At 42.8% G+C, this 13,151-nt stretch overlaps 1 protein-coding gene across 1 annotated transcript in view; it reads right to left on the bottom strand.

Annotated features, from left to right (window-relative positions):
* LOC131411398 (ceruloplasmin-like) overlaps positions 1 to 13,151 on the bottom strand; it is a 38,423-nt gene that overhangs the window by 12,581 nt on the left and 12,691 nt on the right. The window contains exons 12-17 of the mRNA XM_058550211.1: positions 12,832 to 13,044; positions 9,828 to 10,035; positions 8,970 to 9,109; positions 6,540 to 6,668; positions 4,353 to 4,459; positions 3,226 to 3,424 (exon numbers count right to left, since the gene is read on the bottom strand). Of these exons, the coding sequence (XP_058406194.1) occupies positions 3,226 to 3,424; positions 4,353 to 4,459; positions 6,540 to 6,668; positions 8,970 to 9,109; positions 9,828 to 10,035; positions 12,832 to 13,044 (996 nt within the window). The remainder of the gene's footprint in view (positions 1 to 3,225; positions 3,425 to 4,352; positions 4,460 to 6,539; positions 6,669 to 8,969; positions 9,110 to 9,827; positions 10,036 to 12,831; positions 13,045 to 13,151) is intronic.

Here is a 13,151-nt window from a genome sequence, read left to right as displayed (position 1 = left end):
CCAATTTGTAAAGGTACATGCACCCCTGTGTTCATTGCAGCGTTATTCACAATAGCCAAGACTTGGAAGCAACCTAAGTGCCCATCAAGGGACGAATGGATAAAGAAGATGTGGTATATATACACAATGGAATACTACTCAGCCATAAGAAACGATGAAATCCAGCCATTTGTGACAACATGGATGGACATGGAGGGTATAATGCAAAGTGAAATAAGTCAGAGGGACAAGGTCAAATACCGTATGATTTCCTTCATTAAGTAGTAGATAATAACAACAATAAACAAACACATAGGAACAGAGATTGGATTGGTGGTTACCAGAGGGGAAGGGGGGAGGGAGGAGGGTTAAAGGGATAATTCGGTACATGTGTGTGGTGATGTGTTGTAATTAGTATTTTGGTGGTGAACATGATGTAATCTATGCAGAAATAGAAGTATAATGATGTACACCTGAAATTTTTACAATGTTATAAACCAATGTTACTGCAAAAAAATAAGTAAATAAAATAAAATAAAGTATATTTAAATTATTACAAGAGGCTTAGAATATTAGGAGTGTGTGTTTCCATTTAACTGCCCTAAGTCAGACCTTTGTGATCTGTCACCAGTATGACCAGAATGGCCATTTCCTGAGCTCTAGGACTCTTGTCACTCCTCCCGCAAATCCTCTACAGATGTGGTTTCCAATGGTAAGAGGAAGAAAATATTAAAATACAAAAAATATATATATATATAGGGGCCGGCCCAGTAGCATAATGGTTACGTTCGCGTGCTCCGCTTCCGCGGCCCAGGGCTCGCAGGTGTGGATCCTGGGTGCAGACCCACGCACTGCTGGTCAAGCCATGCTGTGGCAGGCGTCCCACATATAAAATAGAGGAAGATGGGCACAGATGATAGCTCACGGCAAATCTTCCTCATCAAAAAAAATATATATATACGTATATATATGTATCTCTTCCTTTTTACTTTTCTATTTTGTGTGTATCTTTTTGTTTTTGTTTTTTTGTGTGTGAGGAAAATCAGCCCTGAGCTAACATCTGCCAATCCTCCTCTTTTTGCTGAGGAAGACTGGCCCTGGGCAAACATCCGTGCCCATCTTCCTCCACTTTATATGGGATGCCGCCACAGCGTGGCTCGACAAGCGGTGCGTCGGTGTGCGCCCAGGATCCAAACCGGGCCGCCGCAGTGGAGCACGTGCACTTAACCACTTGCGCCACCGGGCTGGCCCCAAGTATGTATCTTTTGAAAAGCATAAAATGTGTTAATACAGAGATCAAATGTATAATTTATAACCATTTGTCTATGGAGGGTGGGCTGTAACTCTTTTAGTTGATGGAGGGACATAATAGAAAAAACTAGGAGACTCTGCTTTAGAGCAGCGCTTCTCAAACTTTAACGGGCATTTGGCCTGGGAATTTTGTTAAAATGTAGATTTTCATTTACTATGTCTGTGAAGCCTGAAATTCTGCATTTCCAACAAGCTCCTAAGTGATGCTGATGCTCTTGGTCCACGGATCATTCTTGGAGCACAAATGTCTAGCTGACTGCCAGAGTTGTGCCTAAAACACACATCGATTCCTATTGTTCCCTCACTCAGTGCCCTTGGTGCCTTTAGCACAGTTGGTTCTCAACAGGATTTTATCCTCTGGGGGACATTTGGCAATGCCTGGAGACATTTTCAGTTGTCACAACTTGGGGAAGGTGCTACTGACATCTAGTGGGTAGAGGCCCGGGATGCTGCTAAACACCCCACAATGCACAGGACAGCCCCCACAACAAAGAGTTATCCAACCCAAAATGTCAATAGTGGCAAGCTTGAGAATCCACAGTTTAGACCAAGTTTAAATTCTTAGCAAGATTTTCAAGGTCTTCCACAACTGTTTGCTTTTTCCTTCCAGGTGCTGTGTGACTTGGCTCACATTCGTCCATCTACCTGGAATGTCATTCCCAGCCTTTTCTACTACAGGGACTCCTCTGCATCCTTACATACTCAACTCAAATGTCTCCTTCCCTTCAGGAAGACTTTCTCAACCTTCCAAATAAGAATTTAAACCCAGCACTCTGTTTATATTTCTCTTACAGCATCCCCCCAAGTCAGCCTTGTATTGTAGCGATGCACAAGGCTGCCGCACCTACACTGGGAACAGCTTGAGAGAACATGCCCCATCTATGGGCCTTTGTGTCTCCTTAGGGCTGAGTACAGTGCTTTGTGCCCTCTGTGAGACTTATTAAAGGACTATGAGTAGAATGGATGTAGTCTTTGAATTAATTTTAAATTCACAGATATTTCTTGGGGGAAAAGAAACAAATTGAAAAGGATCATATTTAGATTTGCCTTAGCTAAGGACCCCTGACCCAGGCATCTCCCTGAGCTCCCTTGGCTGAAAGGACGGGACCAGCAGTTTGACTGAGTGAGACTGTGATTCAGCAAGATTGTTCACAAGCTTCTTAATTGAATAGTTGTCCCATTACTGTGATTCTAGATGGGGACAGGGCAGAAACGGGACATGCCCAGTCACAATCAACCTATGAAAGAATTTGGGTTGATGAGCTTGGGGCTTTTAAAAGTTCTGCCCGTGAAGGCCCTTTGGTAACAGGGTAGGGAAGAGCGGGCGGGCCCCGTGCTCTCCGCTTTGCCTCAAGCCCCACCTCTCGCTGCATTCATCCAGGTAAAATACTTAGAAAAGGGTGTGGTAAGGCCCTCCAGAAATGGTAGCTGTTCTGGTTTCATGTGGCCCCCATGGCTCCAGAGGCATTAGAATTTGCCACGCTGCTAAGTCAGCTGTCTACAGCTCGCAGGCCAGGTCCGGCCCACTCACTGCCTGTTTTTCCTGTGGCCCATGAGCAAAGAATGGTCTTTAAATTTCTAAATAGTTGAAAAAAAAATCAAAAAAAGAATAATATTTCCTGACGTGAAAATTACATGAAATACAAATTACAGTGTTCATAAATGAAGGTATAGTGGCGCTTGTTTATGGGTGCTTTTGTGCTCCAAGGGTGGAGGAGAACATGGTTTATGGCGGAGATCGCATGGTCTACGAGCCTAAATTCTTCACTCTCCGGCCCTCTGTGGAGAAAGTTTGCTGACCCCTGGTCCACGTGGGGTGCGCCACAGCCCTATGTGCTCGTGATCTCTAGACTGAGCTGAGCTTGACAAACGGGAACCTGCAGCTGTTCCCTTTGTGTGAAACCACCCGTTGACAAGTCAGTGAGCGGACATTACCATGCATTAGGTTGCTGAAGAAGAAATTGGTATCATTCCTGTCCACTTGGTTCGGGTCTAGAGAATAGGTGTTGATATTTTCTTCAAAGTACCAGGATTTGTTCTCATCAAATATCATGAAGTGGAGAACACGGTGAACTATGCTGGTGGTGTTTCTGCGACATACGATCAAAGGGCCGACCAGTCCACTGTTAAGATCCTGAACAGGCGAAGCAAGATTGTTAACTGTGCCCACAGCTAAAGACTCCCCATCAATAGAAAGAGTAGAATCAAGTTTTAGTTTTAGTGAGGTCACATCCTGAGTTTTTAATTATTAGGATCCTAAGTCTGAGAGTAACGAACAAAGTGTTTGACATGTTAAATCCTTGATTAAAGAAAAATGATCATCTCTCATTAGAGCTGAAGTCTAAAGAGAACAACAAACTCTTGAAAGACATTTTAGACACGTTCCTCAGTGGATTTAGCTCTATTTTTGAAATCTTAATTAAAAAAAGGACCTTTGGTTTTAATTAGAATTCCTGGCATTAGAGTTGCCTGGCGAGAAGCCGAAAGGTCTGGACCCTCTCCTGTGCGCCTCTGCGCGGCAGCAGCTTCTGGCGGGAGTCTTGGCTTGTTTATACTCATTTTGGTTTTGGATTCAGTGTCTGGGTAGATTCTTGTTCCAGGCATAGAGTGGGCCAAAACAACTAAAAGTTCCAAGATGGAACACTTTTGTATTGTTGAATGCAAATAAACTGGAACTCCAGAGTAGTTTTTAAAAACTATGTAATATGTATGTATTTATTTCTTATTAATTATAGAATTTTTAAATTCTATACTTTGTTTTCTGTAACCCAAAACTGATTCAATGAAAGAAACAAGATATTATTATATAATTATATATAGTTTCCAATTTACAGTGACATTTTGGAAAATATCATAAAGCTAAGTAATCCTAATATAATAATTTATTTTGCTCTTGAAAAATGAAAACTTGTGTAGGATTAAAAGCTAAGCAGTATTTAGGTTACTGAATAGAAAGTTTACATGGAACTAAGATTTTTTTTAAACAAAAATAAACTCCTTCTTCCTTATACTATAATTTCTAGGAGGAGATAGAATAAAAACTGATTTGATTTAAAGTTTACCTTAACCACGTCCACAGTTGAATAGTAAAACCAAGGTATGCACTCAAAGTCCTTTGAGGTAGGACCAGTTCTTTCAGGAATCTCCCAAATGTATGTTTGGATCTCTCCTAAAATAGGCAAATACAATGCATTTAAATCAAATCTTTTAAATCACACTTCTCTGTGAAGAACCGGGTATCAGCTATACAAATAATAGGCAGCACACTTCTGGCTCTGCTGCTCCCAGCTCTGTGATCTCAGTCCACGTGTTTCTGTTTTCTGAGCCTCTGTTTCCTCCTGCACGTGAAGTGGGGATTTAGGGATTAGAGGAGATGGTGCAAATGAAGCCCTTGGTATTGCATCACCCGGGTCACAGGGCGAGTTGACGTCCCTCTCAATGCTGGCTATTATGTTTTCAGGGTTACTGGATCAAAACCTTATAGCGATTCTGCCATTGAAAAATGTCGATCACTAAATATCTAACGCATTCACTCCGCAAGTATTTATTGTAGTGAAGATAACTCAGGCTTTGAAACGTGCCAGACTTGTTTTGAACCCCAGCTCTGACCCTCCCAATTTGTGGATCACATGCACCGCCTCCCTGCCCCCGAAGCTGTTTGCATTAGCCCTACAGAATCTAAATCCTCTTGACTCTTGCGGGAATGTTCTTTTGGTTCCCAGTCCCCACCTCTCCCTGCATAATCCTACATCTCTCACTTCCAGAGGCTTCAATTAATTTTCCCAAGTACTTGTGACATAGTCTTTCTCCTCCATTAACCAATCCCATCCCCAGCCTCCCCGATTCCCCATCTTTAACAATCTACTTTGTACTAACCATCCCCTTCCAGCACACCACACAGTGCCCAGGGCACAGTTGGCACTCAGAAGCTTTTGTGGAATGCGTGTAATGTGATTCTTTCCTGACTAATCAGAACAGAGTGCTGACTTGCAAACTCTCTTGGTAGGAGATTCATATTGGTGAGTCCAGCATAGGACTGTCTGTTTTTAAAATCAAAAGGGATAGGGCCGGCCCAGTGGCATAGTGGTTAAGTTCGCATGCTCCACTTTGGCGGCCCACGTTTCCTGGTTCAGATCCCAGGTGAAGACCTACATACCGCTTATCAAGCCACGCTGTGGCAGGCGTCCCACATACAAAGTGGAGGAAGATGGGCACGGATGTTAGCCCAGGGCCAATCTTCCTCAGCAAAAAGAGGAGGATTGGCAACAGATGTTAGCTCAGGGCTAATCTTCCTCACCAAAAAAAATAAAAAATAAAAAGGGAATATTTCACCTACCATCAAAGTCTACCTTCAGTCCCTCTGCCCCACAAATCTTCCCTTTCTGAATTTGGCTCTTTCCTTGACACCCTTAATTCCCAGAACTACTTGTTTTGGTGGGCAACCATGGTGGACATTCTGGATGCCCCTCTCAGATCCCCCTTTAAAAATGAAGGTCTTGTTGCTCCACCTGGTGTCAACCCCCTTGAAGACAGCCTTGGCTGAAGAGAGCCACCTCACCCAAGCCTGCATCCCATGACTGAGGCAGGGGCATGAGGGCCCAGCTCTCTCACCCCAACTCGGGACAGCTGAGGGCCCCCTATCTTCAGAACTTCTCATCTGCTCAACCTCTCCCCCTGCCCAGTTCTGCTTCTTTCTCTTTCTTTGCACAGTCGTCGATCCCAAGAGCACTACCTGCACACAGATCTTGATTTCAGAGTCTGCTTCCTGGGCATTGATATTAAAAAGTGCTCCTTTTCTTCTGAGTTGAGAATGCCGAATGGCATGCTGTATAGTGGTGATGCCACAGAAACATTAATACGTGAGGTTTATCACTTCCTCTTAGTGGCTCAACTCTCTCCCCTACCCCCTCCCTCACACACAGCATCTTGTACTCAACTCCTACTTTAGCACTTGAGTTGGAAAGATTGAGCATAGCATCAGAACACCTGGCAGCTGGACAGGTGGAGAGGTGGGAGGGAGGGTGGCCCTAGAGGAGAAACTGTATACACTGGGGAGCTTTGCTCATGATGCCCTACCCTGGAAGCAAACTCAGATTTGCAAAAGGACCTCCTCTCCCAGACTCGTCCTTCACACCCTTCTTACTAGTCCACTGGTCCCTCATCTGGACCTAGACTGTATTTAGGAAAAACATTAGCCCCACAGTCCTGCATAAAATCTCTAGGGCTTTTCTTTGTCCCAAAGCAGTTACCTGGCTGTGTTGGAACAACAGTGGAAGAATTTGTTCTCACTCCATGAGCATGAATAGAATATGGTCTTGAGGCCTTATTTTTAAAGATAATTCGGAGTTTTTGACCAGGGTTGAGAAGTATTAAAGGACCTAGGGAATATAAAAAGGAAAATGCGTGGATAATTGTTATTTATTTTAAACGATGAGTCACCTGTCCTCGTAAGTATTTATACAGTGACTTATTCTTGTCTCTTTCCCTAACATGTGGCCAAATGAAACACAAACAACATTTAACAAGTGGACCATTGCTGATCTATGCAACATGGTTCTTGCCTGGAAAATTTAAGCCATCTTTATAAGCTCTCGCTCTAGAAAACTTACCTTGATGAGCATCAGTGAACGCCTATGAACACACACAGTTTAGAAGAACTCTGTTTCCTTTCTTGACCAGCCTCATCATTTAAGCCTTTGATTCTTCTTCCTTTCCCCTGGTGGAGGCAGGGAGGAGCTGCCACACTTTTTATTGACCCAGGGTGCTTTTCTCTCTCACAGATTAAAGATCCCTTCATTTTACTCTTCTTCCCTCCCATCCCAGGCCAAGAAATGCGGGTGTAAAATTTGTTACAAATCTTCTTTCTATTTGGAAGCAGACTGAATTGATGGCTCTAAAAATTCTGAAACAGAGGTGGTTTTGAGATGGACTAAGCAGTAAGAACTCTCCTCAAACTCGAGCTGTAATTACTGTAATCAGAGCCTGGAAGAGCCCTTCTGGGCACTAGATGCTAGCGAAAGACAGCACCTCTTTGCCCCATGGCAATTCCTCCTCCCCAAACACTCTGCTTGCTTCTCCTTCTCCGTAAAGTGTTTTCCTTTTCTGTATAAGTAATAATGGCATCTAAAGGGTCATAGTGTGTTATTTATCTTGGTGCATTTGGCCAGAATCCTACAGAAAACAAATATCCTGCTGTTACTACAGATAGGGGCCCACCTAACAGCAGTGAGAACCGGGTAGCACAGACCTCCCTCTTGGAGTCCCAGAGAGACAAGCTCAAGAGGCCACTGAGGAGCCAAGAAAAATAAAAGTTCCTCCTCCTCAGCATGTAAATCCATCTCCACACCAGAGAATGGCATCCAAAGACACACAGACACCAGGACCCGAACAGGATTTGAGCTTATGGAAATGCCGTGTGACTTCTGGAAATACTATGCAACATACAGAAATGCCACACGACATAGGAACATCATGTGACCTATGGACATGCCATGTGACTTCTGGAAATTCTTTGTGACTTATGGCAATGTTACACGTGGGTGTTTGGGGGTAAAGAAAGGGCTGTAATTTTCCTCACTCTTGCACAGAAGATGAAATTAAATCTTAACACTTTAAGTTTTTAAATTAAACACAAATTTAAATGAAGAATTCCCCATCCTCACTAGAGTAGTGCTCCTGGGCTTCGTTTTAATTTCAGTGAAATTATCTCTAAATGCTACTTCTAAGGTCCTTCTAGAATTCTTGGATTCTGAGCGCAAGAAACGAAGTAATCTGAAACTGACCATATTAATTTTCTATGGTCTCTTTATTTTCCATGAAACAATACTTGAATCAATTTTATTTTCACAGTAAAAGTGCCTATCAGCAGACAAACTAGAGTTAGAATTACAGGTACTTTCAAACTGGTGCAGCCACTATGGAAAACAGTATAGAGATTCCTCAAAAAATTAAGGATAGAACTACCATATGATCCAGTTATTCCACTGCTGGGTATTTATCCAAAGAACTTGAAAACACCAATTTGTAAAGGTACATGCACCCCTGTGTTCACTGCAGCGTTATTCACAATAGCCAAGACTTGGAAGTAACCTAAGTGCCCATCAAGGGATGAATGGATAAAGAAGATGTGGTATATATACACAATGGAATACTACTCAGCCATAAGAAACAGATGAAATCCAGCCGTTTGTGACAACATGGATGGACACTGAGGGTATTATGCAAAGTGAAATAAGTCAGAGGGAGAAGGTCAAATGCCGTATGATTTCCCTCATTAAGTAGTAGATAATAACAACAACAAACAAACACATAGAGACAGAGATTGGATTGGTGGTTACCAGAGGGGAAGGGGGGAGGGAGGAGGGTGAAAGGGATAATTCGGCACAAGTGTGTGGTGATGGGTTGTAATTAGTATTGGAGTGGTGAACATGATGTAATCTATGCAGACATAGAAGTATAATGATGTACACCTGAAATTTATACAATGTTATAAACCAATGTTACTGCAATAAACAAAAAATTAAAAATATATATATATAAAAAAACAAAAACAACAAAAAAAAGAATTACAGGCACTTTCCTCTGTCAAGGTGGAGGCTGACAAGATCCTCAATGCATGAACAATCTCTAGTGGCTGAGGACAAGAAAAACCCCCAAACCAACCTACAGTATATCAATACCTAGTATATCCAGATGTTTGTCATCTTCATTTCTTTTTGTTTGATTCATGAATGTGATATCATCGTATTGACGGTATACGACTTTCTTGTATTTGGACCCAAGAAACATCCCAGTTCTATCCAAATATATGTTTGTGTTGCTTTAAGAAAACAAAAACAAAACCAAAAAACCATGAATTAGTTAGCTTAACCCTTAAATTAGACAAATTCCCATATGGAAGAACTTCTTATTGAAAGAATGCAATTTATTAATATCTAGAGGCTATTTTACCTTGGAAAGTAATTCTTCTTTTTTAAAAAATATATTAATTCCGGTAAGACTGTTGATATTCATTCTGCACTTTAAAACATGTTTTCAGGATGAAATTTTAGTTTTGACGAATGAATAAATAGTAAGAGAGAAAATCAGAGAAAGAAATCAAATTTTACAAAAAGAGAAAAATCAGAGGCTTCAGTTTGCGGTTCCCAGATGAATAGAGATGGACAGAAAGAAGTGAAGACAGAAGGAAAATCTGACTGATTCCACATGTTAAATGCAGCTGCAGTGATGTTTATTATGCCTCAACATGGTGAGACTGGATGCTAACACGTGCAGGAAGACAGGATGCAGGAAGCGAAGAGCGACACAGGGGGAAACAGCACGGAAGAAGTTATGTAGATATTTAGCCAAGTTTGAAGTCATTTATAATTGAAGATATCACACGCACACATTTTGAAGTTATTTGTAATTGAATGTATCCTAAACACACACACACACACACACACACACACACACACACACACACGAGGGGCTGAAAGGAAGGGTGGAGCACTACAGAGTGAACTCTTTCTAATTAGAGACTGAAGTAATCGCCATACTTATTTCCTTGTAGACGATGCAGTTCCTTCTCCCACTTCCTGCTTGGAGAAAAATCCCACACGATTTCCTCAGCTGCGATATAAATAGTCTTCTCTTCCTGGCACTGTTTTAGATCAAGGCTGGGCTCTGAACACTGCCTCACGTGGTATTTATGCTTCATGCCTCCTAGATAGTGCTCTGTTGTCATACAAACCACATTAAAAATTCCTGGAGGTGAATAAGAAAACAATGCTTAACACTTTGCATTCAGATAGATTTCTCTGTGATGTCATCTATAAGATATTTACCCCCCCAAAGAAATACAGTAAGACAGTTCATTCATTCTTTCATTAATTTGACAAATATTTATCGGGTATCCTCTTCATGCTGGGCATATTTCTGAGGCACTGGGGAAACATCAGTGAACAAAACAATTAAAAACCCTTGTCCTTACAGTTTACATTACAAGGTGTTGTAGAGACAGACAATAATCATAGTGAGTAACTTTTATGTGTGTTGGAAGGTGATAAGTGATATGGATTTAAGAAACAAGTAGAAGAGTGTAAGGGGGACTGTGAATTCTGGGTGTGTGTGTGTGGGGTTAAGAGAGCAATGAGCAGTGTTTTATAGGGTGATCAGGGTAGGCCTTGATGGGAGAGTGACAGTTAGCGGAAGACTCCTGAGAGGTGAGGTGGATCTAGGGGAAGAGCAGTCCAGGCAGAGGAAACAGGCAGCAAAAGCCCCAGCCGGAAGCCTGTGTGCTGTGTCTGGAGACCATCTAAGACGCCTGTGCGTCTGCAGCAGGGTGGCAGAGAGGGCTAGGAGACAAGCCTGGGGGTGGAGGGCTGGGTCTGGGGGTTCTTGTGGGCCACTGAAAAGTCTGTAGCTTTCACCCAGAGAAATGGGGAGCCACTGTGGGGTTTGAGTCGATGAGCGTGATAAGGACACTCTGGCGACTATGATGAGAACAGACCGGAGTGGCAAGGGCGGAAGGAAGGAGGCTGTTAGGAGGCTGTACAACACTCAGAGAAGGTGGTGGAGGCTTGGAGCAGAGAGGTAGCAGTGGATGGAATGAAAGGAGTTGAAGGGAATCAGACTAACACGTTAAAAACCCAAAACGGCGACCACAACAAAAACTCCAGCATGGTTCAGACCAGTGAATTCCAGTTGTCTTTCTTTTATTTTGGTAACTTTATGCCCACCACATTCTGACACTGCCTCTTATTGTCACCTTCATCAGCACTAATGCCCTTTCAACTCTATATATTTCTGTTGTCACTATTACTTTCTGTGGAAGATTGAAGAAGACTGACAAGGAAGCAAAACTTTCAGACTCAAAGGGTTTGGGAAAGAGAGTTTGTTTAGAATGGAAGAACTGCCATATAGCCCAGTGCTTGACACGGAGCGGGCATCTCTCCATGTTTACCGCAAGTGATATTGTTTAGGAAAGAGAATGAGGGGCAGTTTCTTTTTCTTTTTCTTTTTCTTTTTTTTTTGGTGAGGAAGATTGGCTGTGAGCTAACATCTGTTGCCAATCCTCCTCTTTTTGCTGAGGAAGATTAGCCCTGAGCTAACATCCGTGCCTATATTCCTCTACTTTATCTGTGGAACGCCTGCCACAGCATGGCTTGATGAGAGGTGCATAGGTCCGAGCCTGGGATCCGAACCTGCGAACCCCAGGCCGCCAAAGGGAGCGCATGAACTTAACCACCACGCCACTGGGCCGGCCCCCAGACAGCTTCTCTTTAAGTTCAGGAAAACATCCACAGGGGAAAGGAGAGGAAGAAGTAGGGCGGGGACAGGGACGGACTTTGCCACTGAGCCAGCGCACACAGCAGAGAAGAGAAAGAGGGCAGAGATAGAGCTCTTTCTTTCTTTCCTCCAACTGCTCTTAAGCCCAGGTTTTGTTTGTTCGAAAGTGAAATAACAAATTTTGAAATGTAGAAAATGTAGCTGGATGAATCTGTGGTATCACAAAGAGTTAAGGTACCAATACCGGGTAGCTGGTTTACTGTGTAGCCGGGATTTGATTGGTGCCAGGAATTTTTGACCAAGATGAATGGATTTTTTTTTTTTCCTGCTGAGAAAGATTCTCCTGAGCTAACATCTGTCGCCAGTCTTCCTCTTTTTGCTTGAAGAAGATTCACCCTGAGCTAACATCCGTGCCAATCTTCCTCTGTTTTGTACGTGGGTTGCTGCCACAGCATAGACACCGATGAGTGATGTAGGTCCACACCTGGGAAATGAACCCGGACTGCTGAAGTGGAGTGCACCGAACGTAACCACTAGGCGACAGGGCTGGTGCCCTGCTTTTTTTTTGGGGGGGGGTGAAGGTGGATCTGCAGGATAAAAGGAGGAGCTAACATCTTATTGAAAGACTAACATATGCCAGGCACTTTACTCTATACTACGTCTATCTCATCTGACCATTGTCTATTCCTTTTTGTGGATTACAAATTATTACAATCCTTGTTTTACAAATGAAGGAATTAGGTTCAGAAGGGAGGCTCAGCTTCTCTGATCCCCCAACAATTCTCTGATATGAGGTGTCTTTAGAAAAAATGTTGCCAGCAACAATCAGCCTCATTGAAGTCAAAACATTTTTCTAGAGAGCAGAGCTATCAAGGAGAGGAGTAAAGAGAGGGAGGCACAGGGAGGGGGTAAGGTAGAAGCCGGAGGAAGGCCTGGGAACAAACGGACAGGAGAGTAAGAAATGCAGCAGATAATAGGATGAAAACAAGTTAAAAGGCTGCAAAACCTCTTCATCGCTCTTGAGGCGTGTGGGCTGATTTAGAGCCTGGAGCCCAGGAAGAGAAAACCAGGAGAGCCAAGGGGATTTTTACATACAGGAAAATGATACACTAATGCTCCTATAAATTAAATGGAGCAGTGCAAATGTTTTCCAAGCACTGTTTGTATAAGTTCCGTTTGTTTTTCCGTACAAACAGAAAATTCAGGGCATATAAAGACACTGCCTTTTCATACTTTGGATGTGTTTTAGGCCGAAGAAGATCCACTACTCACCTGTGGAATCAGGTGTCATAAGAAGTGTCTGGGAGTTGTGGGGAAACACAGCTAGAGTGTCCTTCCTTGCTCCTAAGGAAGTGAAGGTATTTCCTGAAAAATATATCCCATGTAGGTCGTCCTGTGATCCCACACTAAAGACATGCCATGAAACCTTGTCTCCTAAGCACATGTCCAGTCCGGGCAGATTTCCGTACATGAAGCCGTTTATGGCTGCGTGACATCGGTGACAAAGAAAAGAAAATTTAATTTACTGGTATTTGACATCTTTTGAAATTCAATGAAGGATTAATCATAAAGCAGTTCATCTATGTAATAAT

The sequence above is a fragment of the Diceros bicornis genome, chromosome 2 (genome assembly GCF_020826845.1).
Source record: "Diceros bicornis minor isolate mBicDic1 chromosome 2, mDicBic1.mat.cur, whole genome shotgun sequence".
Classification (NCBI taxonomy): Eukaryota; Metazoa; Chordata; class Mammalia; order Perissodactyla; family Rhinocerotidae; genus Diceros; species Diceros bicornis.
Note: the sequence above shows the minus strand (reverse complement) of the source record. Positions and strands in the feature narration are given on the sequence as shown.